The sequence below is a fragment of the Rattus rattus genome, chromosome 8 (genome assembly GCF_011064425.1).
Source record: "Rattus rattus isolate New Zealand chromosome 8, Rrattus_CSIRO_v1, whole genome shotgun sequence".
In the NCBI taxonomy this organism is placed as follows: domain Eukaryota; kingdom Metazoa; phylum Chordata; class Mammalia; order Rodentia; family Muridae; genus Rattus; species Rattus rattus.
The window spans coordinates 34,893,342-34,915,427 of record NC_046161.1 but is presented as its reverse complement, the minus strand read 5'-3'; the positions used below and the strand labels follow the sequence as shown (position 1 = coordinate 34,915,427).

Here is a 22,086-nt window from a genome sequence, read left to right as displayed (position 1 = left end):
GAAAGAATATGATCAAAATATATTATATGAAAAGAATTTAAATCAATTTCATTCCAGTAAATAAATAGGTAGATAGAAAGATAGACAGACAGATAGATGATAGACAGACTGGCAGACAGACAAACAGAAACATGATCGGTAGGGGGGATTGGCTCTATTCTTCAGCCTGGGAGGCCATCTACCTATAATGTTCTTTTCACTTGGATATTGTCCCAGTTGGGTCGTGTGCTTTTATTGTGCTATTGCCAGCCCTAAAGGAGCTGGTGGCTCTGGAAATCTTCTGCTAGTAATCTTGACTTGCGTCCTCAGTAGAGTCAGCTCTCTTGTGAGACTGTCCCAGCACTGTCCAGAGTAAGGCACCTGTGACTTCAGGTACGTTAGTCCCACTGCATTATCCATCTCCAGGGCTTGGGTAGTCAGGTGGAATGAAGCAGTTAGCGATAGAAATGGCTGTTGTGAAGGAAGCAGGTTTCCTATCCATAGGATCTCCAGAGGAAGCTTGCCATGTCGGGTTGTACCAGGCCACATGGAGAAGCACTGGTCATACTATAGAAATATTTAATCTCAACCTGGAGTTTCTACCTTGCTTTTGACCATTTAGTTCCTAGATAAAAGACACACACAACCTTTATATTTATCATAAGCTTTAGTTAGAATAAGAGCTGGGCACATATCTATCTTCTATGCTATTAAGTCTATTTCCCAGCCAATAATCCCATTATATAATTTACCATGTTTCATCTGGGCTGCTCTTAATGCCAATTAGCCAACCCACATGGCCATTAGGAGATTCTTACCTGATGGTGCCTTCTCTTCTCTTCACCTTCTTTTTTCTACCTCGTGGTTCTCCAACCCCAACCTGGGAACCCTAAACCCTACCTATGTCTCTTCTGCCCAGCTATAGGCTGTCAGCATCTTTATTTACCAATCATGGATAACTTGGAGGGCAAGGTCACATAGCATCACTTGAATCTTTCTGTGGTCTCTGGGAACAACCAGTATTTAGCATAGCAAACAACCAAACCTCAATAGGTCAGGAGGCAGGGGGAGGGGGCAGAACAATGGATTAGAACCTTTCCTGTGGCCATCTTGGGAAGCCAAGTGATGTAAGTGTAGGATTAGTCACTGGTAGTGATTTCTGTAGGTGCCCAGCATCCAGTTCTAGGGTACCTGGTCTTGAGAGAGGTAACTGGTCAAGGTGGAGAAGTGGGATATTTGTATACCTGTGAGTTGTTTCTAAGAACTTGCTAATCCTGGGAGAGTCCACCCTGGTCAACAAGACACTGAGTCTCAGAGAATTGTCAATAAAGAAAATTAAAAACCTCCGTTAAGATAGCCACCAACTGACGACTGGTATGTTTGAGTTAGGTTATGAGGAAACACAAATGGAATATTACAGCTCATGTTCATAGAGAGTTCCTATTTTGAAGCTGTCAGATGTTGGGGGACTATCCAGGCTAGAGAGAAAAAACATAAGGGAAAAAAATTCCTACATATAATATGTCCCTTCAACTAGGTCACCATGTAATTGACATGAGTGTATTAAATACATGTATGTATCCATCTCGACTCTAGTCTGAGCTAATTGTTTTCTGGAGAAAACTCAGTAATTCAATTCTAGTCTGCATCTTCTTCTAATTTGAACCTTTAGAGCCCTGATATAGATCTTGGTCATCTTCCAAAATAACTCTTATTTTGACTAGTGAAAGTCTGCTAACCGTGCTTGTCCCTGACTCAGGGAGAGTGCGGAATGTAAATGGTGGAGCAGGCTAGAGTATCATTTGACAGACAGCAGATGTGTCCCAGGCAGGAAGAAGGGTGTCCACAAAGGCTAGGGACAGGAGGGGAGGTCTAGATAAAAGATCTTAGTTATCACTGAAAGCTAGCACTCAACACCTGCTTGTCCAGAGACAGGACCCAACCGCCATTGTCAATGGTTCTAAGTCAGAAACCTGGAAAGCTGACTCAGTGTATTCTTCTAGATGCCTAAACCATTTCTTCAAAGTGTGGGTCTGGAGACCTCTCCCATTATTTGGAAAGTGTGTTATTGTAAAGATTCTCAAATGTTTGTTTTTTCTTAGTTATTGATCACACCTGCTTCTCTTGCACTCTTGTTTCCCTTTTCACGTACTTGTTGGTCCCACCTCCTTCCCTTCTTTCCGTCTATAATCACTCATGGTCTCCACTCATGATCTTAGCTTCTTTGACTTTCCTTTGCTTCTCTCTGGAAATTGTACCCTATGAAAACTAGCTTCTCTCAGGACAGTGTTTTTAAAGAAGACCAATAAACATACTCCCCCATCAGGAAACACTAGAAACTCTACCTAGCCTTGTACACAAATTGACCACCCCTTAGAATAAAGAAAACATTCAGGTCATCAGGAGAGGGTCAGCTAGGATAACCTTCAACTTATGTGGTGTTGCAAGACTGAGTCAGGGCACCTATGGGTGTTCAGAGATAAGGTTGGCCCTAAATTTACACTGGTTTCTTTCACTTAATGCCGGACCTCATCAGTAGGGAAAGCAAGAGATGGGGAATTTCCCAACCTCAAAGGGCCAGTTAATCCCACTCTGCAAAGCTGTGTTGAAGGTACAGACAAGGAAGGTCCATGTCCTTGGCTTTGTCAGAATTGACATCATCAGGCAGGAGACTAGCATCTGACTGGGACATGTGAGGTGGATGGTATTGTCATAGAGATACCCTCTCTATACAGTTGGGGAGAGAGTCCTTTGGTTTCTTTCCCTGCAAGGTGCCAACCTGGGTATAGAACTTCTGTGCAGGGTGGCAGAGCCGGAGGGAGGGAAGGAGGATCAGAGTCTCGGCTCTTATCTCCTGCAGCCCCTATGCCCCAAGGAGCTCTGGCACTTTGTCCACCAGTGCTACGGGAACGAGTTGGGTCTAACCAGTGATGATGAGGACTACGTGCCTCCAGACGATGACTTCAACACGATGGGGTGAGTGTGGCCTTGGGTGAGCTTCCCAGAGGACATGGGGATCAGAATGACAGTGAGGACATCATTTGGAAAATGACATCTGAGTAGCACCCTGCAGGAAGCATTGGAGGGAACCAGTGCTTCTGGCAGAGGGAACAGTAACTGGGCTATGTGGCTATCTGAGTGGTCAGAGATGAAGCCAGCAAGTCAAGGGAGCAGAGACTAGTAGCCTTTTGGCCAATGTGACAATTGGCTTTAGGCAGAAAGAGGTGGATAGGTTTATAGTAGACAGTTGATAAGTTCTGACCTAACATCTAAACAGGACCAGTCTGTCTTCCGTGTTTGACATACACTCAGGTGGAGAACAAGGGGGAACCTGTTCAAAGGTTGCTAGATGATATAATGTAGAGGAAAGAGGCTTGTGGTGATGTTTTGGACCAGGAAGGTTGCAGTAGGTCTGACAGGAAATAAAAATTTCTTGATGTCTTTTGAAGGATCTGTTGATAGCTCAGAAGCAAATCCCAGGTTGACTTAAAGTTTGTTGGTTTAACTCTTTGGGAGAATGGAGTGGTTCTAAACAGATGGGGCATACTGTAGACAGAAGAGCTTGAGATTAGAAGATTGGTTTCAAGCAAATGAGGATGTCTGCAAGACAAGCAGGGAGATCATGTGAGCTTTTGAGGTTAGATTTTGGCTTCATGAGGATGAACTAGGTTTGGACTAGGGCTTTAGACTCTAAAGTCACTAATGGATAACTATGGGCTTAGCTCAGTCCTCCAAGTGACTGAACATAAAGGATGTTCAAGGTCTAGGCTTGGAAGCATTCAGCAGGAAGGGGAAGCAGAGAAAGTTCTAGAAAGGATATCTAATGAGGCAGAAGATCTCATACACTAGAAGCTAAGAGCAGGAAGTTAAGGGTGGGGGCTCTCACTGTATGAACTTCTGCAGGTAGGTTAGAAAGACAGGGAGAGTCAGCTGACTGACAGTGGTTAGGTATGTGGAGACTAGATGTTGCTGTGAGAAGCTAGTGAAGTAAAAAGCAAGGAAAGCCCACTGAGGCTACAGCACTTAGGCCTTGGCTTGGTACAGCATTAGCACTGGTGTCATATAAGCTCTATCATACTCTATTTGCTGATGTCTAAATGGGACATAATGATTTACCTGGAGCTGTAATACATGCAGATGCTACCAAATGTACAAGTCAGAAGTTAATGCTGGCAACGACTGTATAGGTGATGATTGCATGCAGCGGGATGCTTGGCGTGTCTCTAGAATAACACCTACCTTCGTTCAGGATGTACAACTAAGAGAAGCTCGCTAGTTACAATCTATAATTTGGACAGTACTGGTGAAGGGGGGTACTGTACACAGAGTCCAGTCTTAGTTGATGTTTGGGACAGGAAATATTTGCTCAGAGCCCAGATGCTAGATTCAGATCATGGAACGGGGTTGGGATCCAGCAGGAGAGAGTAAGATGAGATATCTTTATGTTTAGGTAGATATACACCTAAGGAAGGTATCTAGAAAAGGTGGTTTTTCAGATAGTTTCAGGATAGGGAGAGGTAGAATAAGACAGGAATGAAGCTCTAGGGGAACAATGGGGGGAGGGGGTGGTTGGTTGGTACAAGATCATAAAGAAAAGAAGCAGAAAAGCGTGTAGTTTCAGACTGACAGACAGGCCTGCATTCTAAGATTAGCTGGTGGCCTCCACCACAGAGACTAACCTGAGCTCATGGGGTGTCTTCTCCAGCTACTGCGAGGAGATCCCCATAGAAGAGAATGAAGTGAATGACAGCTCATCCAAAAGCAGCATAGAGACCAAGCCGGATGCCAGCCCACAGCTGCCCAAGAAGTCTATCACCAACAGCACACTGACATCTACGGGAAGCAGTGAAGCCCCCGTCTCGGTATGGGTGGTAAACTCTGCGCAAATCCCTGTCCTGAGTAGTGGCCAGTGTCTCCCAGCTTAATTAATCCCACAAGAGCTCCACTGGGAGCAGGGAAGTGGGAAGGGATCCTACCATGGTCACCATGATGTTATGGTATATTCTAAAGGTCCAAAGCTAGATTCTCAGGTCTAGTTAAATGATTTGGTTTGATACATGAGATGAAAAGTATTCTCAATCTTCTAAGAGTGTAGTTCTTGATGGCCTACTGTAAGTCAGCTTCTTTTTTTTTTTTTTTTTTGGATACCTTTCCTGGCTTACTATTTCCTTCCCCCTCCCCTCTGGGGAGCTTTGATTGAAAGTCAAAATCATACATGAATATGGAACTGTAGGTATTAACTGTATGTTAATTGCCTATTCACCTATGTCGTGAATTTTGTTGAGTTCCTTTGTAATTTATTTTCCCACTATGCTAGAATTTATGGAGGCTATGAAAATGTCTATGAGCACCTTTCTCCCCAGGAACACTGTTGCGAGAAGTCAGAGCTTTCCAGAAGGAAAGAGGGTTAGGGCACGTGTCTGCAAGAAGGCCTTGGGTTCCTTGGGAAAGAACTCTCAGAAGAGAGAACCTTTTATTCCACATTTGGCCAGGCGAACCAGCAGTAAAATGAAGACATTGATGGCTAGCCTTCATGTTTTTTGTTTTTATTTATTTATTTATTTATTTTTACTGCTGAGATTAGCATTAAAATAGAATTGATTCCCTTCTGGTGCCAATGGGAAAATGAAGCCCCAGACACGCCCATGAAGCCCTCTGAGCTGCTTAGGAGAAGGGTATTGTTTACAGGCAGGCTGGCATTGTAGTAGTGTGGTAGGAGTATAGCTCCAGAAAGGACCTAGAGTGGGAGTATCACCCGTAGACCAGTGCACTGTTTGAATGGCATGAGTATTGGTTCTGTGTGCCCTCTGTGCACCTCAACACAGTCCCAGCACCCACCATTAGCCCAGCTCCTGAGCAGCGTGGCTGGGAACGGGATGACTTTTAAGGCCGGGTTGCTGGTCTCCCTTTGGAGAGAGTTGATCCACAGAGGGGAGCACTGGTGGGTTATTCTTGATCTCCACTGCAGTTTGATGGCTTGCCGTTGGAGGAAGAGGTGATGGAGGGTGACGGGTCCCTAGAGAAGGAACTTGCCATTGACAACATCATAGGGGAGAAGATCGAGATCATGGCGCCTGTGACCTCCCCTTCACTAGACTTCAATGACAATGAGGATATCCCCACCGAGCTCAGTGATTCTTCAGATACCCACGATGAAGGTGAGCCTCTGAATGCGGGTAAGAGAATCCCCTTCATCTCTCCATTTTGCAACATGAACGGAAATGCTTATCTGGAGTCAGAAGCTATGTTCTGCATCTCAGAGTGTCCCCCAGACCAAGAGAAGAGAAGTAATGCAGGCAAAAGCATTCACAGTGAGCCCAGCCACCCTTCTCTTGGTAGTAGCACCCACATCAGCCTTGGAGATATTGGTGCCCCTGGGATGTCACCACAGCCTCTGGTCCTCCTCTGTCACTGTCTGCTTCATCCTCTCTTCTGTACAGGAGAGGTCCAGGCCTTCTATGAGGACCTAAGTGGAAGACAGTATGTGAACGAAGTCTTCAACTTCAGCGTGGACAAACTCTATGACCTGCTGTTCACCACCTCACCCTTTCTGCGGGACTTCATGGAGCAGCGGCGCTTCTCTGGTCTGATCTGCGGGCTTGACCCTCCCTAACTGTCCATCTTTTCTCCCACTGACCCTCTTCCTCCTTCCCCTTCTATTTTCCTATCCCTGTCCCTATACCACTCTTTCTCCCAATGTCACAGGCTCCTCTTTCTGGCCTCATGTGGTGCCAAACATCCTCTAGGTTACTCTGTCCCTCTCTGTCTCTAGTAGTGAAGGTTTTCATATGCCCTCTGTCCAACAGACTCCAAAGATTTCCCAGGGAGCAGGCCCTGTCAGCTCTTTGTCCCCACAGGGCTCTGTGTCTATCATAGGGTAGCTGTTCTGCAGTTTGGGAGGTGCCCTCTGTATGAGTGTGTTATATTGGCTTGTTCAGTCCTTAGCTGTGCCGTGTGTGGGTCTCCGGGTTCCTGGCACTAATGTGTTAGGATTCTCAACACCAGGCTCTATTTATCTGCCTGTATAAAGTAGCCTAGAAGTGCCGAGTGAGGATTCATATCCAGCACCCTGAGGGCTCCTGCATCCATTCTCCCTCTCACTCCAGTTTTTCCCACAGCAAAGATGTAACATTGCCTGGCAGAGATGGCAATCATTCCCTTGGGGCACAAGCTCTAGGCAACAGGGCACCCTCTGAAAGAGAGGCACCTTGAGGCCATGGGGTGGGTCACACTCCCTGGGGATCGAATGGTCTTACCACAGTAACTTCAATGTTGCCTGCACCCCCGCAGGTGGCCCCGAGACCTCCTGTCCCAGTCTTGGAACAATCAGCATTCTGGAGCTCTGTGTAGAATTTCGGCAATGCCACAATGGGCCTCTTTCTGCCCCAACTCCACCTCCTCTTCGCCACTTCCCCCAGCTTTCAAACTCCTATTGGCTTTCAGGGGAGGGGGGTTGGTTGTCAGGAGTCAGCATGGAGTGAGGAGTTCATCAGAGGGGAGATTCAGACAAGCAGTGTTTGCTGCTCCCCACCTTCTCAGTCTAGACCTCATGTCTACCTTCAGATATCATCTTCCACCCATGGAAAAAGGAGGAGAATGGAAACCAGAGTCGAGTGATTCTCTACACTATCACCCTTACTAATCCTCTGGCTCCCAAAACGGCCACTGTCAGGGAGACACAGGTGAGTGGGGAGAAGAAAGAATCAAATGAGTGTGTGCTTGGAAATCCCGTCACATCATGAAGGATGAAGACGGGACTTGGGAAGACACCTCTGGATCTAGGCTTGGTTAAATCTTAGAGATGGCTGCATCCAACTAGCTCAGATGCTGCCAACCCCAGTGACGTCACACTTCCCATCCAGGCATCCAGGGGCAGGGACATTGAGAAAGGTGGTGGTCCTACCTGGCCTCTCATCAGTTTTGATCAGTGGTGCTTTCCTACCCACAGACCATGTACAAAGCAAGTCAGGAGAGCGAGTGCTATGTGATAGACGCCGAAGTCCTCACCCACGATGTGCCATATCACGACTACTTCTACACCATCAATCGCTACACACTCACCAGAGTGGCCCGGAACAAGAGCAGACTCAGGTGTGCTGTGTGAGGGCTTGTGAGGGTGCAGGTGGGAAAGACATTCAAATTACACAGTGCCCGTTTGCTCCTTGGGGAGAAGGGGAGCTGGAGTACTCTCCCTTGTTATGTCCTACCCGGAGCCTTCCTCCACTCCTTGCCTTCCCATCCTGCCTTTCTTCTTCTCCACCTTGTGTCCCTTTGAACACTCTGCGTCTTCTTTGGAAGATCTTTACCAGGCCCTACTGTTGGTTTTCTATGGTTTATGTGGAACTATGTGGGAACTTGAACTACATCTGTTGGGCTTTTTAGAATAACTCCCAAAGATGGACTTACCCTCATTGATCAGAAGAGTAACTTGATCAGGAGTCATGCCCCAATACGTACTGAAGCTTAGCCTTTAGCGCCAGGACCCTGTGCTCTGTGTTCCATGTCTTAATGGCGTTTCCTATTGTTTCCATTGTTGGTCAGTGAGCTCCTCTAGAGCAGGAATCTTGACCTGATACAACCAACTCTCTGTACTCGGCCTACTCAGATCACAGTCAAATAAAGACTTAGTTCTGTATGCGATGATGCCTACTCAGAGCAAGGGAGAAATATGGACCACGTTAGGAGGAGTACGTAGAAGAGGGAGGAAAACCAGCACACATACCCCTTTGAAAACCATCATGGTTGATGACAGCTACGCCTTTGCAGGAGGTGCTAGTCCATTCTCGATGCGGACAATAGATGCTGGGTGGGAATGTAGGAAGGGTCCAAGCATGGCCATGGGGCGTGAGGGAACTACTGACAGCCGCTCATATACCCAAGGAGGAGGCAGAGAGCAGGGCTTCCATGTGGGAGGGTAGGGTGTAAAAAAACTACTATAAGAGCAGTGGACGGTGGTGTGGCCAGTGGTTGGGAGAGAGAATAGTCAGAGAAGTGTTGAGGTCTTGTGTGTAGCATGAAGGCAGGCAAGTGAGAAGACACTTGACACTCCCTACTTGGATGTAAAAGGGTTTGACCTTAGTTTCTAAACTTCTCTTGATTGGCTGGGAGGCTGTAGAGTATATACTGTACTCCCCCACCCCAATATGTCCCAGGCAGTAGCAGCAACCTATTCTGATCTTCTATACTTCCAAACCTGTTTTCTCCATATGAATGACTGATCGTGTCTTTAACGGCCTGCTCCTCAGGGTCTCCACAGAGCTCCGCTATCGAAAACAGCCCTGGGGGTTTGTGAAAACTTTCATCGAGAAGAACTTCTGGAGTGGACTGGAGGACTACTTCCGCCATTTAGGTGGGTGCCACAGTTATCAGGTCATCTAAATGGAACCTTTCCCTTCCTGGCCTAGACAGCTGTTGGCCACCATTTGGGGAACAGAAAGCCTGGAGAATAAGGGACTTTCTGAGACTGTGTATTAGTGTCATTGGGTTCTCAATTCTGCCCCTGAAATGAGCATCAGGTTTGGTATGCCCGTGGATATTATCTTTCAAGAGACTGTAGTGATCAGGGGCTGCGATTTCGCCTCTTCTCGAATGGACCTGAGATGATGTGATACTGCCATTGAGTCATTATAAGAAAGATCTGCGGGCATGTGTTCAGAAGTGTGTGATATGTCATAAATTATATACACGGAGGTGCAGAGGTTTGAAACACGGTCCTAAGCGAGATTTAGCTTCACAAATACTTGACATGGGCCTTTCTGAGGGTTATCTTCCCACTTGGCCAGCCTCCCAGGATATACTGTAGGAATATGGTACTAGTAGAATGCTGCTTCCAATGGCCAGTATGTTGGGTTAAAGCCATAGGCCTCTGATGTGGCCCTTTTGTGTCTGACAGAGACTGAGCTAACCAAAACCGAGAGTACCTACTTGGCTGAGATACACAGACAGTCGCCCAAGGAGAAGACCAATAAGTCTTCAGCAGTCCGGAGGAGGAAGCGTCCCCATGCCCACCTGCGGGTACCTCACCTGGAAGAGGTGATGAGTCCTGTCACCACCCCCACAGATGAAGATGTGGGCCACAGGATCAAGCACGTGGCAGGTATGTTCCAGGTGGGAACCGTTGTGTAGATTGGGACCATGGGATGAAGCTGTGTGTCTCTGTCATGTATGCTCACTTGATTTACATCCTGAGTAGAGTTTGTCCCTTGTCCCTCACAGACCCACTAAGCTCCTGCCTGTCTTATATGTCTTCCCCTTCTATCCCACCCTTTGAATTCTGACATATATTCTCGGTTGTGGAAACCTGGGGCTCCCTAAGGAACCTAGAGACTGATGGTGCCAGTGTTGTACAAACTGCACTTTGCACATGCGTGTGAGTTCATCAGAACTTCCTGGGGACTGGAGAAAACCACTGTTGCCCATGCATTCCCCTCTCTGGCCTCAACTAGAGCACTCATTGTTAGCATTTTAGATGTCACATTTGTGATCAATGTCACATTTAAGTAGACGGACTAAGAAGTTACGCATCCTGCCCTGACATCATGTAGCTGATTATAAAGCCGGGACTGGGAGCTGCTGCCCCTGGTCTGTCTTCACCAGCCAATCATCTCTCCATATCCTAGGTCCAACACTACCTTTTCTCATTTGTTCAGTAATTATCTGACCGAAGCCTTGACCTTGCAGACTTTACCTCCTTGAGTTGCAGGGGAGTGGCAGGGCTGGCGATGTGATCACGTGGTTGCTGCTAGCCTGATGCATGGTCCCCTGGTGTTCTTGCTTGACTGGTGTCCTGTCTGTGGTGTGGGGATTTGTGGGCTTGGAGAGAATGACTGCCTGTTCATTCTCCCACAGGTTCCACGCAGACACGGCATATCCCGGAGGACACTCCTGATGGTTTTCATCTGCAAAGCGTGTCCAAGCTGCTGCTGGTTATCAGCTGTGTGTAAGAGACTGCAGGTTCTTCTCCCACCCCGGCTCCCACACCTTCCCTCCCCTGCCTGGTGCAGGAGAATCATTTTTAACTCCCAAGCATGAGTTTCCCCTTACGTTTAGCCTTCCCTCCTCTTCGTTCCTTTGTCTTCTAATCTTCGCTATCAGTTGCCTAGTCCTTTGGTGCCCTTTCTGTTTCCCTGTATCATACTCAGCACTTCCTGAGTGTTAGCCTTCTAGGAAGAAAATGGTGTATAAGGCATCTGTCTGTGCCTTTTAGGAGCTCAGTGTCAAGTGGGTTAGAGAGGCAGGGTACTCAGAATCCCTCCTCAAGATAAATGCTGACTGACAGAGATGCTTCAGCACGTTTTAAGAGTCCATTAATTTATAAGAGGTCCTCTTGAGTGTCTGCTCTGTACCCAGCATGAGAGCCATGCACAGAGTCCTCCCTGGCAGGGTAGCCAGACAAAATCAATGCTTCCAGTCCAGGGAGAACAGATGCTTATTTCGATCTAGATGACTTATAATTAGCAGGACATTATAAAACCATAGGTTCAATAGCTCGAACACTAAGTTGAGCTAGGATGATGAGAAGCCAAAAGAAAAGAAGGCATAAGATAGGAGAACACAGCTGTCTGGTGTGCGAGCCCTTGCCATCAGTACCCAGGATATGCTAGACCATTTGCACAAGGGGCATTGAGAGATGCTAAGCACAGCTCTTCTGCCTGGCTCAGCGTATGGCTAGGGATGATGTGTGAGAATGTAGATGACACAGGCGGACGAGCAGCACAGCCAATTCTCATATGTGTGCTCTTCCTTCTGGACACCAGGCACCAGACCACCTCTAGGCCAGTTTTGCTCCTTTGACCCTTCTGCACCTCTCTCCAAAACATCCTAGACGGTGTGAGGCCACATCCTTCCTCTGAGGCGAAGCTCACAAGTGACACAGTTAGACCAGCATTGCAGTGGTGAGGTGAATGGGTAGACAGACGCTGGAAGCAGTGTGGGTGCTTAGAGTGATCTGCATCAGAGGGCCCACCAGACTGAGAGGACGGAATGGGGAGGAGAGATCACAGATGGAAGCCTCAGTTACCCTTTAGTTCAGTCTCACAGGAAGTCCAGCTGCCCACAGGGACTACCGGTGCTTGTGTCAACAGAAATTTGGACTGTAGTTGCCAGTTGTCAGAGAAGACATGCTAAAATCTAAGTGTCTGAGCTGCAACAGGTTATCTAGCTGAGGAGGACAGGCCTTTGCTGATAGGGGCCTGTCCCTTAGAAAATGGAGTAAAGTCATTGGTATAAATGAGACCATCCCTGCGGCAGAAGTGTAGCCAGAGGCTACCCTGTTGGCTCCTTATAGGGGAAAAACCCATGGGAAACACGAGAAGGGTTCCTGCTACTTGTCAAGGCATAGCATAGCGGCACATATTGAGGAGATGGGCATTCAGGTGACTGAGCATGTGCTGACACAGTTAGACGATGGCATTGAATGTTTGCATGAGAACATACGACAGCACCAGGAACCATGATATTACAACAGCGAGGACAAAGACAACTATAAAACCCATTCTCAAATCACCCATGCATGTGATTTGTATCTGATAAAACCATACCAGGTATCGGACACTGGTGAATAAGAGACTGTAACCTTGGTTCGTTTTGTATTTACATGTTCTCTGCATCTCTCAGTTTTACTTAGAGAAGGCCCGCTCCAACGGGCAAATCCCAGAGGTATCAGCTAACTCTGTGGCTTTGTAAATTTAGGATAATCAGGCTTCCTGACCCAACACCCCACAGCCCTAGCTGGGGTTCTGATAGCCTGCATTTAGAACTCACCGATCCAGACATCCAGCACTGCTTACCCTGGCACCACCCTCCATGCGGTGACTCAACCTCCCACCTCCTTGTCTTTGTTTGGCAGACTGGGGAGTCTTCCCTCAGACAGCACAATGACCTTTACTTAAAACATTCAGGATTATAAACACAAACCCAGATGTAAGGTGGTTTGCTATGCGACATGTGTTGAGGGGGTGGGCATTCAGCTGATTCAGCGTGTGCTGATACAGTTAGACGGTAGCATTGAATGTTTGCATGGACAATGTAGAGTAGCCCTAGGGACTTCCAACTGACAGATGAAGGGACACTTCCATCCATTGTGCCCAAGAAATAAGTAAGACCTCAGGCATGACTATTCAACAGTGACTTTGAACAGTCTAAGACACTGTCTACATCATGTATGATTTCTTTCCTCTGTTGACCCTCCTTTCCACCATGAATTGACTTCCCAGATTGGCCGTCTTCTCCCTTTCTGTGTGTACCTGTCCTTCCCAAATCCGTTCACATTAAGAACCAGCTCTTGATGTAGGCCTACTGCTACAGGTTTTGTTCCTTTCCACTTATAGAACAACCCTAGTGGGTTGAGTACAATGTCCCTTGTGAGAAAACAATTTCAGGGTAGATGGGAAACTTCACAAAGTTAAAAAAAAATACTTTAAGTGATGCACTAAGACTTTTAACCCCAGCTCTTCCTGTCTCTGGGTCTTCTCCAAATCTCCACCTTTCCCTCTATCCCATGAGCTTCTCTCACAGAGTGGCCTAGGCAGCCACAGAGGTGGAGAGAATTTTCCCTAGCTTCTCGACTGACTCTCCACTTCCCCTGGTATCCTGCAACCTCTCACCCTTGGCATCCTTGCTCCTCTCTGCTTCTGATCTCCTGTGACACTGATAAGTCTAGGGAGAAGACACTGTGTCTTCAGGGAAATTCCAGGACCTGTAAGGCTTATCAGGTCCTCCTCCTGTCCTGCCCTTCAGGTGTCGCGTGACCTTGGGTTGATAAGGAAATCTTCTCTGGATTTAGTGCCTATGGAAAGCTAAGGGTCCACAGCCACTTCCCCTCCATCCTTCCTTGCCTGGCCTCCTTGCCCATTGTGTCTTTGCTGTGTGTGTGTATGTCTCATAGATGCTCACTTGCTCTCTGTCTCCATTGAAGTGCATCCCCCTCCTTCCTCACACTCCCGTTTCTAACCTCTGCCTCCTCCCTGTTTTTCTTCCTTGCTCCCATTAGGATCTGTTTCAGGTATCAGCTCTACGATTCCCCCCTTTACCTCAGTGCCCCCCCTTTGCCATCTTCCTTAGGCACCCAGAGTCAGGTGCCCATGGCTTCCCTTCTAGAGCCTTCAATACGTTTGCTTATAGCCCTCTCCGTGGCTCTCCTATTCTGTCACTGTCCCCCTAGACGAGGTTGCTTTTCTTTCTCCAGCCATTGCTACACACCCCTTCAACTTCCTCACCTGTAATGTCTCTGTGATGCTTGGGTTGGCCCAGTGGGCAGTCATATGGCCTCATGGGTAGGTGGGGGAGATCCCGGGCCCAGACTCCCATCTCACTGCCCTTGCTTTCCCTGTCTCTCTCTCAGTCTGGTGCTGCTGGTCATCCTTAACATGATGCTCTTTTACAAGCTGTGGATGCTGGAATACACCACACAGACGCTCACTGCCTGGCAGGGTCTCAGACTCCAGGAAAGGTAACGTGGGCCTGACCCCTTTGTTTTCGCCTTAACCTCACACAGTTGTCTGGGACTGCTCCATGGCCTGTGCTCAAAGATACCCCTTCGAGATGAGCCCGTAGTTCATCTCTACAAAGCTGTCCTTAGAGTTTCTGGGCAGTTGGGAGCCTGGGGTATTGAGCAGAAGTGAGAGCACTCTGGTGTGACTCTTTGTCCTTTGGGGGTCTCAGAGAAGAGACCAGCCCACTGAACATAACTCCAGCTGCTGGGTACCTTCTTCTACCCCTCAGGTTACCCCAGTCTCAGACAGAATGGGCCCAGCTATTAGAATCCCAACAAAAGTACCACGACACCGAGCTCCAGAGGTGGAGGGAAATCATCAAATCCTCAGTGATGCTCCTTGACCAGGTGAGATGCCCACAGTCCCTCGTCTTTGGGAGGCTGATCTCCTTCCCTTCAGTACTGAGAAAGCCACCACCTCCTCACAACCTCCTCCGTTTTTATGATCATCCTGGCTTTTACAGCTGTTCCTCAGTGAAGTATTAGAAACAGGAATTCCCCCAAACAGTAACAAACTAAGAGACGAACTAATAGCCAGAGGGGTGTAGGACATATTCTTAGACAGAAAAAAAATCCTATATAATATAGTGATTTGTCTCCCCAGAGGATATGTATGTCAACATTTCTCTGAGGTGCAAGTGAGGCCGTTCACACGCACACACTCACCATACCCAGAAATGGGATTCTTCCTACCCAGTGAGTGGATTTAGCAGAGCCAGAGAAGTCGAAGCAGTAGATGAGGCAGAGGGACCAAGAGTTCTCGGTGCAGAAGGGTGGAGCTGTTACCCTGATATAACAGAGTAGCTTACTGGAGCTGCTCGGCGATGATGTCATTATAACACCGTAGCTTACTAAAGCTTCTATATACTGAACCATTTGAAGATCCTCCAATTGATGCTAACCCTTTTAGACCTCATCCCATGACCCCCAAAGCATTAATTTCCTCTTATGGGGCTGATGAAGAACCTGCTTTCTCTCTGCTTTAACACCACCCTATATGTCTGGGAAGGACAGAACGGTTTTAGTCCCAAGAAATAGGAAGTTAAAATGCTCATGATGACTCAGCAAAGAGCCCCGAGGATCTGAGAGGCTGGGAGGAAAGGGCGATCGTGACCGTAGAAAGTTGGTGTTGTTTCTGGACTTCCCAACTGGGTGAAGCTGGGGTGAGGAAAAGTGTTCCAGGTCAGGGGAAAGATAGGCAGAAGGTATATTCAGGATGGAGGCCAAGTAAGTCAGAGTTCAAGGTGGCTCCTGAGAGCAACTGGATGCTTGTAATTTGCTGATATGAAGGTCACAAATAACCAAGCCCATGGGGTTCCCAGTACTGGACTGGCTGACCCCTTTCTATCTTAGGCTGGGGCCCCTGAGAACCTCCCGTGCTTTATAGACTTATCATTTGTTGGTTCCGTGTGACACAGGGATGGGCCACAGATGGGCGTGGCATGGTAGCTACAGCTCTGTGGACACTCACCGAGAGCACTCTCTTACAGATGAAGGACTCTCTTATCAACCTTCAGAATGGTATCCGGTCCCGAGACTACACAGCTGAGAGCGACGAGAAGAGGAACCGCTATCACTGACAAGGCAGGACCAGGGGTGGCTACAAGAGGCCTGTGCAATACATGTACATAGACCCTATAAATATATATAAATATATATATATACAGAATATAAATATATATTATATACAGATTTTAAAAACAAGAGATAATGCCTATGTACCAGGGAGAAGGAGCGGGAACTCCCGCCCCCTGTGCCGGCCAGAGCAGCGTTTCCCCCTCCACTGTGGAGGGACCGAGGAGGGCAGGGACCACCTCTCAGCACCAACCTCCCCTGATCCTCCTCCTCCCATTTTTTGTTCCTCATTCCTTCCCTTGCTGGCCATTCTTGGCCCTTCGAAGGGAAATGTGGCTGAGCCAAAGTTTATGCCTGTGAAGACCTTCGTTGTCTTCAATGTCGTTTCAAGAGGGCATTGCTTAAGGTGCTTCATTTCCTAACCCCCTTTTAATTTGTCTCTAGGATAAAAGAGAACCTGTTGTCCACCCCCCATTCTCGTTACTCCCCCCTCCCCCCAACCCAGCGCTTCCCCAGGCCTTCCCTTGGGAAAGGAAGAATGGAGCAGGCAGGAGCCCCATTCAAAGTCCCCCAGGAGGCCATCGGTTAGGACCACACTGAAAGCCAGGTGGTGAGGACTGTGACAGAGGCTGCATTTGTGGGCCTGGGCTGTGGGGCTGCAGGCTCCTGAGCTCTGGCATCTGAAGGGAATTCTTCCTCAACCACCCCCACCTCCACACCTTCTTCTGACCTGAGTAGGTTGTGGACCCCACAAGGGCTGGGAATTTCCTAAGTCTCCCACTCCCTTTCTCTCTGGTCTTCTCCCAGGCTGGATCTGGGGGAAGGGTCACTTTTTAGTGCCTAAAATCCTATTGTTTCCGTGTGCCCTAAGAGCACATTGTTTCTTAGCCAGGGTGGAGCCTTTTTGACCTTGTTTCAAAAACAAAACAACAACCTCTCTTATTGAAAGCAAGTCAGGTCTGTGGCTCTAATTTTTTCTCTTTGATCTGTGAGTTTGATGTCCAGGATAAGTCAGGGTATCCTAGTCCCTCGGGGCTTTGGGAGACAGAGAACAATCTAGAAACATGGATTGCAGGGCTTACCCAGAATCCTGTGTGAGTAGTGAGCATAGTAGCCAAGCCACTTTCGAGGGCTAACAGCGTCATGAACTCTTCTTGGTAAGGAGCCAGCGTTAGCAATAGAGGCAACTCTGTGCCACTGTGCATGGGAAAACATATGCGCCACTAGAGGGAGGGTTTGGCATGGATGCCACCTCAGTTCTAAGTTTCTCAGGTTTGGTAGTGAGTTTCTGAAGATATGTGTATAAATCTCTTTTAGTCTTTGACCTTAGTGAGATAGAAAGCCACCAAGGAATAAAAGGCAGATGTACATTGGAAACTTGAACCATCCAGGGCCTTCTTAATGTTAGCCCATCAGGACTCAGGTTTTATATGATCTCAAGAGGTCCTTCTGGGCAGACCCATCATCCTCCCTTACAAGTCTCTACTACTCTTCCATATGATGGCTCAAGGAATCCTGCCAGACCTTGGCAGAGCTCTTGGAGATCCATGGTAGTAAACATTGCTGCCAGGTTGGCACGAAAACTCCGTTAAGCTTGCTGCTTCTCCCAGGCTTCTGAAGGCCAGGGAAGAAGGAGACCTGGATTTCCCAGAGCATCAGTACAAAAGAAGAGAAGCAAGGTGCCAGTGATTAGCTCCACCAGAGAAGAAGTTACTTTCTCCTCTTAGAATTGTCCGAACATTCCATTTTTGGCAGTGAAAGAAAGGCATCGATTTTGCAGTGCCCCGGAGAGGTGTTGGTATTTCTTGAAGAGCAAAGCCAAAAATAAAAAAAATAAAATAAAAATAAATAAAGGCTGTACCTCCAGATCATCTTCTGATGGAGGGAGAAGAAGGCACCTGTGGTTAGTTAGCATTGCTAGCATTCTGAGAAAGCAGGGGTGAGGAGTGGATTTGTTTGTTCCTCTGGAGTGGACAAGACCTAAAAGACCGCTTGGTCGTTACTTGGTTGCTTTGAGAGATGCTGATGACTGTCAAGACCCACGAGCCCCAAGTCAAAGAAGGGAGGATGGTCCAGGGTGCTAGGCAGTTTCTTCTTGGAATAGGCAGAAGCCAGAAGCATTCCCAGAAAGTTTTTGAAAGCAAAATTGGAAATTCTCAGATTTATTGCACATGTAGTTCTTTACTTAAGTTTAATTGCTAAAGTAGCCATGAGTCTTTTAAAACAATTTCAAAGGTCTTCTTTGGGGGTGGGGTGGGGGTGGCGAGGGGGACAAAGTAAAGTAACAGAAGCGGCCCTAACCACTGAGAACTACCGTTCTTTGGCCTGCAGTATCACTTAGGGGAGGAGAGCACCTAATTTGTCAGGGAAAACCTCCTGTTTTCTGGTGAACCCAGATGATATGTGTTCATAAAGAATAGCCCCCAAGAATGACGACGGCTTTCTCCTGAGTTCCTTCTGTCTTAGCATTAGCTTGGGTTTTTAAACCTGGAAGAAACCAACGTATCAGTTTATTCTCAAACAACATCTTTCCTCCTCTTCGTCCATACTTTGTGAAGGAAGTGGGAATTCACCCCTGGAGCCAAAGTAAGTGGCCTGGACAATGGCCTGGCACAAAGCTAGTTGTCTGCAGGACGGCATAGAAGCTACCTGGCCTTTGATTACTTCTCCCAGCTGGCAGGTTTTTGTTCGTTTATTGTAGATGTACTTATAGTTTGATCTTTCTGTAAGGATTTGTGTGGCAAGATATTTGAGTGCTTTTTACTGGACTGGTGAGAGGTTCGGGTTTGAGTCTCCGGCCATATTATTGAAAAGTCGTGTGGCTTTGGATAAGTCCCCGACACTGAGTTTCAGGATCCCAAGTGTAACAGGAGAGAGCTGAAATAAACGACCTTTAATGTGGGATCCAGGCTTGACCTTGATTTGGAGGTTAGGCCAGGATTAGCGAGATGGGGAGTTTCCAGTCCTGGAAGATGTCCTGCCCGGGCAGATGAACTTTGTTCTTGGTAAGAGGTCTAGGGACCCCAGTGGCAGGGCTAATCTTGCTCAGCATTAGTACGAGAGCACGTTCCTTCCTTCTTTCTTTGGCCTAGTTTTATGGAACTGGTTTACACTTAGAAGATAACAGTAAGAAGAGTATCCTTTTGGATGGAGTCCATCTTCCATCTCCAGGCACTGTGAATCCTTTCTACTATTCATACTCCTCACTGATGGAGGAAGCAATGGGAAGAAGCCATTCCCAGTTCTAGAACTTCTGTTTTCCTCAGCCAAACCCCTGTCACAGTTTGAATAAATTATGAAACCGTTGCTAAAATCCTTGGCTTGAGTTAGGGCACTGGCATCAAAGGAGTGAGGAGGGCCAGGGAACCTCAAGAGGAATTTGCCACAAGTGGATTTTCTACTTGTCCATAGCCCCTCACCTATGCTGGCACTGGCCTATTATTCTCATAGACAGCATCTGTAGGATATGAGGTGTTGGGGAAATGACTGGCAAGGGGCAGATTCTTTCTGGACTACTTGTGCTCCCAGAAGGGTCCTTTCTGTGGCATATCATCCCACTTCCTTAGCTCTGCAGGGCAGCCAAAGCCAGCCCTGGTCATTAGGACCAAGGAGAAATAGCAATCTTCTCTCTTCCCCCAGGTGGCAGGGCTGTGATGGCCCTTCCTACACACCTGGACTCTGCCTCCCCACTTAGACTCTCCCTCCCCCCAACCCCATCCCCATCTCTAAGCTATGGGGCAATCGTTCCCCATTTTTCCTTTGCCATCCTTGACCCTCATCCACACACCCCGCCCCCCATCCTTCAGCAGGCTGGCCCCTCTCCCTTCCATGTCCAAGTCTTCTTCCAGAAGATGCATTTGGATCCCAGAGGAGTGTTTTCTGGAAGACAATCTTTCAACACCCCTACATTCCTGACATAAAGCAGGAATTTGCACATGGCGTAGAGAGCTCCCTCTCCCACCTCTCTGCCCAGTCTTGTTACCTCACTCCTGCTCCAGCCATTGTGATGGGCTCAGCCAGCTCCCTGTTCTGATGTGCCCTGCAAAAGCTCAGGGGTCTTGTGACTTGGAGAGGTCCTCAGCAGGCCTGGGAGCCCGGATTGGAGCCTTGGCTGCCGATGAGAAGCACTTACCTGCCAAGATTTGCTGATGCCAGACGATCTCCCCAGCATGTGAATGCTTAACGGACATTGCCATCTCTACCCCCTTGGTCCTCCTTGCTTCTTTCCATACAATAAGACACCTCAGAAGCAAAATGGCGGCCCTTGCTCCAGGCAGGACATCAGGCTGTCTGGGGAGTTGGCCCTGGGCTTCTGTGTTGTGTGCAGAGACTGCACAGTAAAACAGTCACTTTTGCCAACAAGAATGTGTGGCACCCCACATCTCCCTACCTTGCACTCTAGGGCCAGACCACTCTCTGCATGGACCAGACCATTTTCCCAAACCCATGGTGCTTCCCCCGACCCCACTCAACCTACATTCTGAGGTGGGGAGGGATGGATCAGAGGCCATAGTGGCCCCCTGGATAATCCTGACTTGGGGTGGAGTCGGGTGAGGCAGAGGGAGCAGCACCCAACACCTGCACTGGGCCACAAGTGGAAGAGAACACAGGTTGGTTGCAGTTGGGTTGCCTGACCGTCTGTATTTGGATCTATAACTGTACTTTGCCTGGCGCTGTGCGCAAGGTCCAAAAACTTATTGCTAGTACCTAGACACATACAAGGCTGTCCAGCCAAATCTTAATGTAAAGTAGCTAGAGCCATGGAAGTTCAGTATGAATTAAAGGAAAAAAAAGTATTGAATTACAAATAATAAATGGTGTGTGTGTGTGTGCTTATTTGCTTGGTCCATTGGTATTCTTCATCTCCAGTATTTCTGACATCCTTAGATGTGCTCAACGGCAAGTCCCGAAGGCCATGAGCACACCTAAGTGTGGCCCACACACAGGTCCCCATCTCAGGAAGAGAGGCAGCATGATTAAATGGAATGGCTGAGTTTTTTATTTGGGGTTTTGAATTTTTATTATTTTTTTTATTTAACTCCTGTTCATTATTTCTTATTTTTGACAAGCTTATACAGGTTTATAACATATTGGGATTCGATCCACCTCCAGTACCCTCTCTTAATCCCCCTCCCAGCTCTGGTTGTTCCCCTCCTACCCTGCTGTCTTTTTGTAACTAATTGGATTTAATTAGGTCGCTAGTATGACCGTGGTGTTTATCCTTACTGAAGCATAAACAATGTCTTAGTGGCTCCATCACTGAAGAAAATGCCTCTCCCTAGTAGAGGAGTAGAGCCTCATGTGCTGCTACCCCATCCATGGTGGAATGAGAGGCCCAGTCTTGTTTAGGTCTCAAACAGCTTCTGTGTAATCACGATCAATGGCCAGACAGCGAACAGCACTCTTCCTCATCCTCCTGCTCCTATGGCCTTCCTATTCTTTGGTGTTTCAAGAGCCTTAGAGAGGGAGGACTTTATCTGTCATACACGAGCATACAATAATCCCTCCTGTCATCTCAGTGTTTAGGGATAAAGTCTTTTATAAAGAAGTGTGTGTGTGCATTTCTTAAAGTGGTAGCTGGAGCTATACTCAATAATTTTAATCTTTAAATATTTCAAACAGATTTTAAATTATGTGTATATATGTTCATGCCTGTGTGCTTTTGAATATAGGTGCCTTCATTGGCCAAAAAGGGGGTATCAGATCTACTGGAGCTGGAGTTACAGGTGGTTGGGAGCCATGTGACATGGGTACTGGGAACTAAACCGGGGTCTTCTGACCGAGTCACAAGCACCCCTAACCACGAAGTCGTCTTTCCAGTCCGATTTGTAGTCATAATCAGCGTTAAGCTGGTAGAGCTATGGTGGTGCACATCTTCAAACCCAGCACTTGATCTCTGAGTCTGAGGATAGCCTGGCATACAGAGTGAGTTTCAGGACAGCCAGGACTACATTTGGAAAACCCTTGACTCCCCCACACCCCCCAAATACACAACAATTGTGGTAGACTAAATCCTCACTCTTTCTTGTTATACTTTTCCC

The 22,086-nt window shown here is 47.6% G+C and overlaps 1 protein-coding gene across 8 annotated transcripts in view; it reads left to right on the top strand.

Moving 5' to 3' along the window:
- The window catches only part of Gramd1b (GRAM domain containing 1B), a 101,771-nt gene extending 80,911 nt beyond the window's left edge, over positions 1 to 20,860 (top strand). For 6 of the 8 annotated variants that reach the window (XM_032910047.1, XM_032910041.1, XM_032910044.1 and 3 more), the window contains 13 exons: positions 2,840 to 2,955; positions 4,685 to 4,841; positions 5,948 to 6,137; positions 6,420 to 6,563; positions 7,543 to 7,661; positions 7,928 to 8,070; positions 9,225 to 9,328; positions 9,872 to 10,075; positions 10,828 to 10,918; positions 13,970 to 13,981; positions 14,321 to 14,428; positions 14,701 to 14,818; positions 15,961 to 20,860. In XM_032910047.1, the coding sequence (XP_032765938.1) occupies positions 2,840 to 2,955; positions 4,685 to 4,841; positions 5,948 to 6,137; positions 6,420 to 6,563; positions 7,543 to 7,661; positions 7,928 to 8,070; positions 9,225 to 9,328; positions 9,872 to 10,075; positions 10,828 to 10,918; positions 13,970 to 13,981; positions 14,321 to 14,428; positions 14,701 to 14,818; positions 15,961 to 16,050 (1,596 nt within the window). In that variant the 3' untranslated portion in view covers positions 16,051 to 20,860. The remainder of the gene's footprint in view (positions 1 to 2,839; positions 2,956 to 4,684; positions 4,842 to 5,947; positions 6,138 to 6,419; positions 6,564 to 7,542; positions 7,662 to 7,927; positions 8,071 to 9,224; positions 9,329 to 9,871; positions 10,076 to 10,827; positions 10,919 to 13,969; positions 13,982 to 14,320; positions 14,429 to 14,700; positions 14,819 to 15,960) is intronic. The other 2 variants (XM_032910042.1, XM_032910048.1) reach the window with 1 other exon arrangement.
- Positions 20,861 to 22,086: the final 1,226 nt, after the last annotated feature.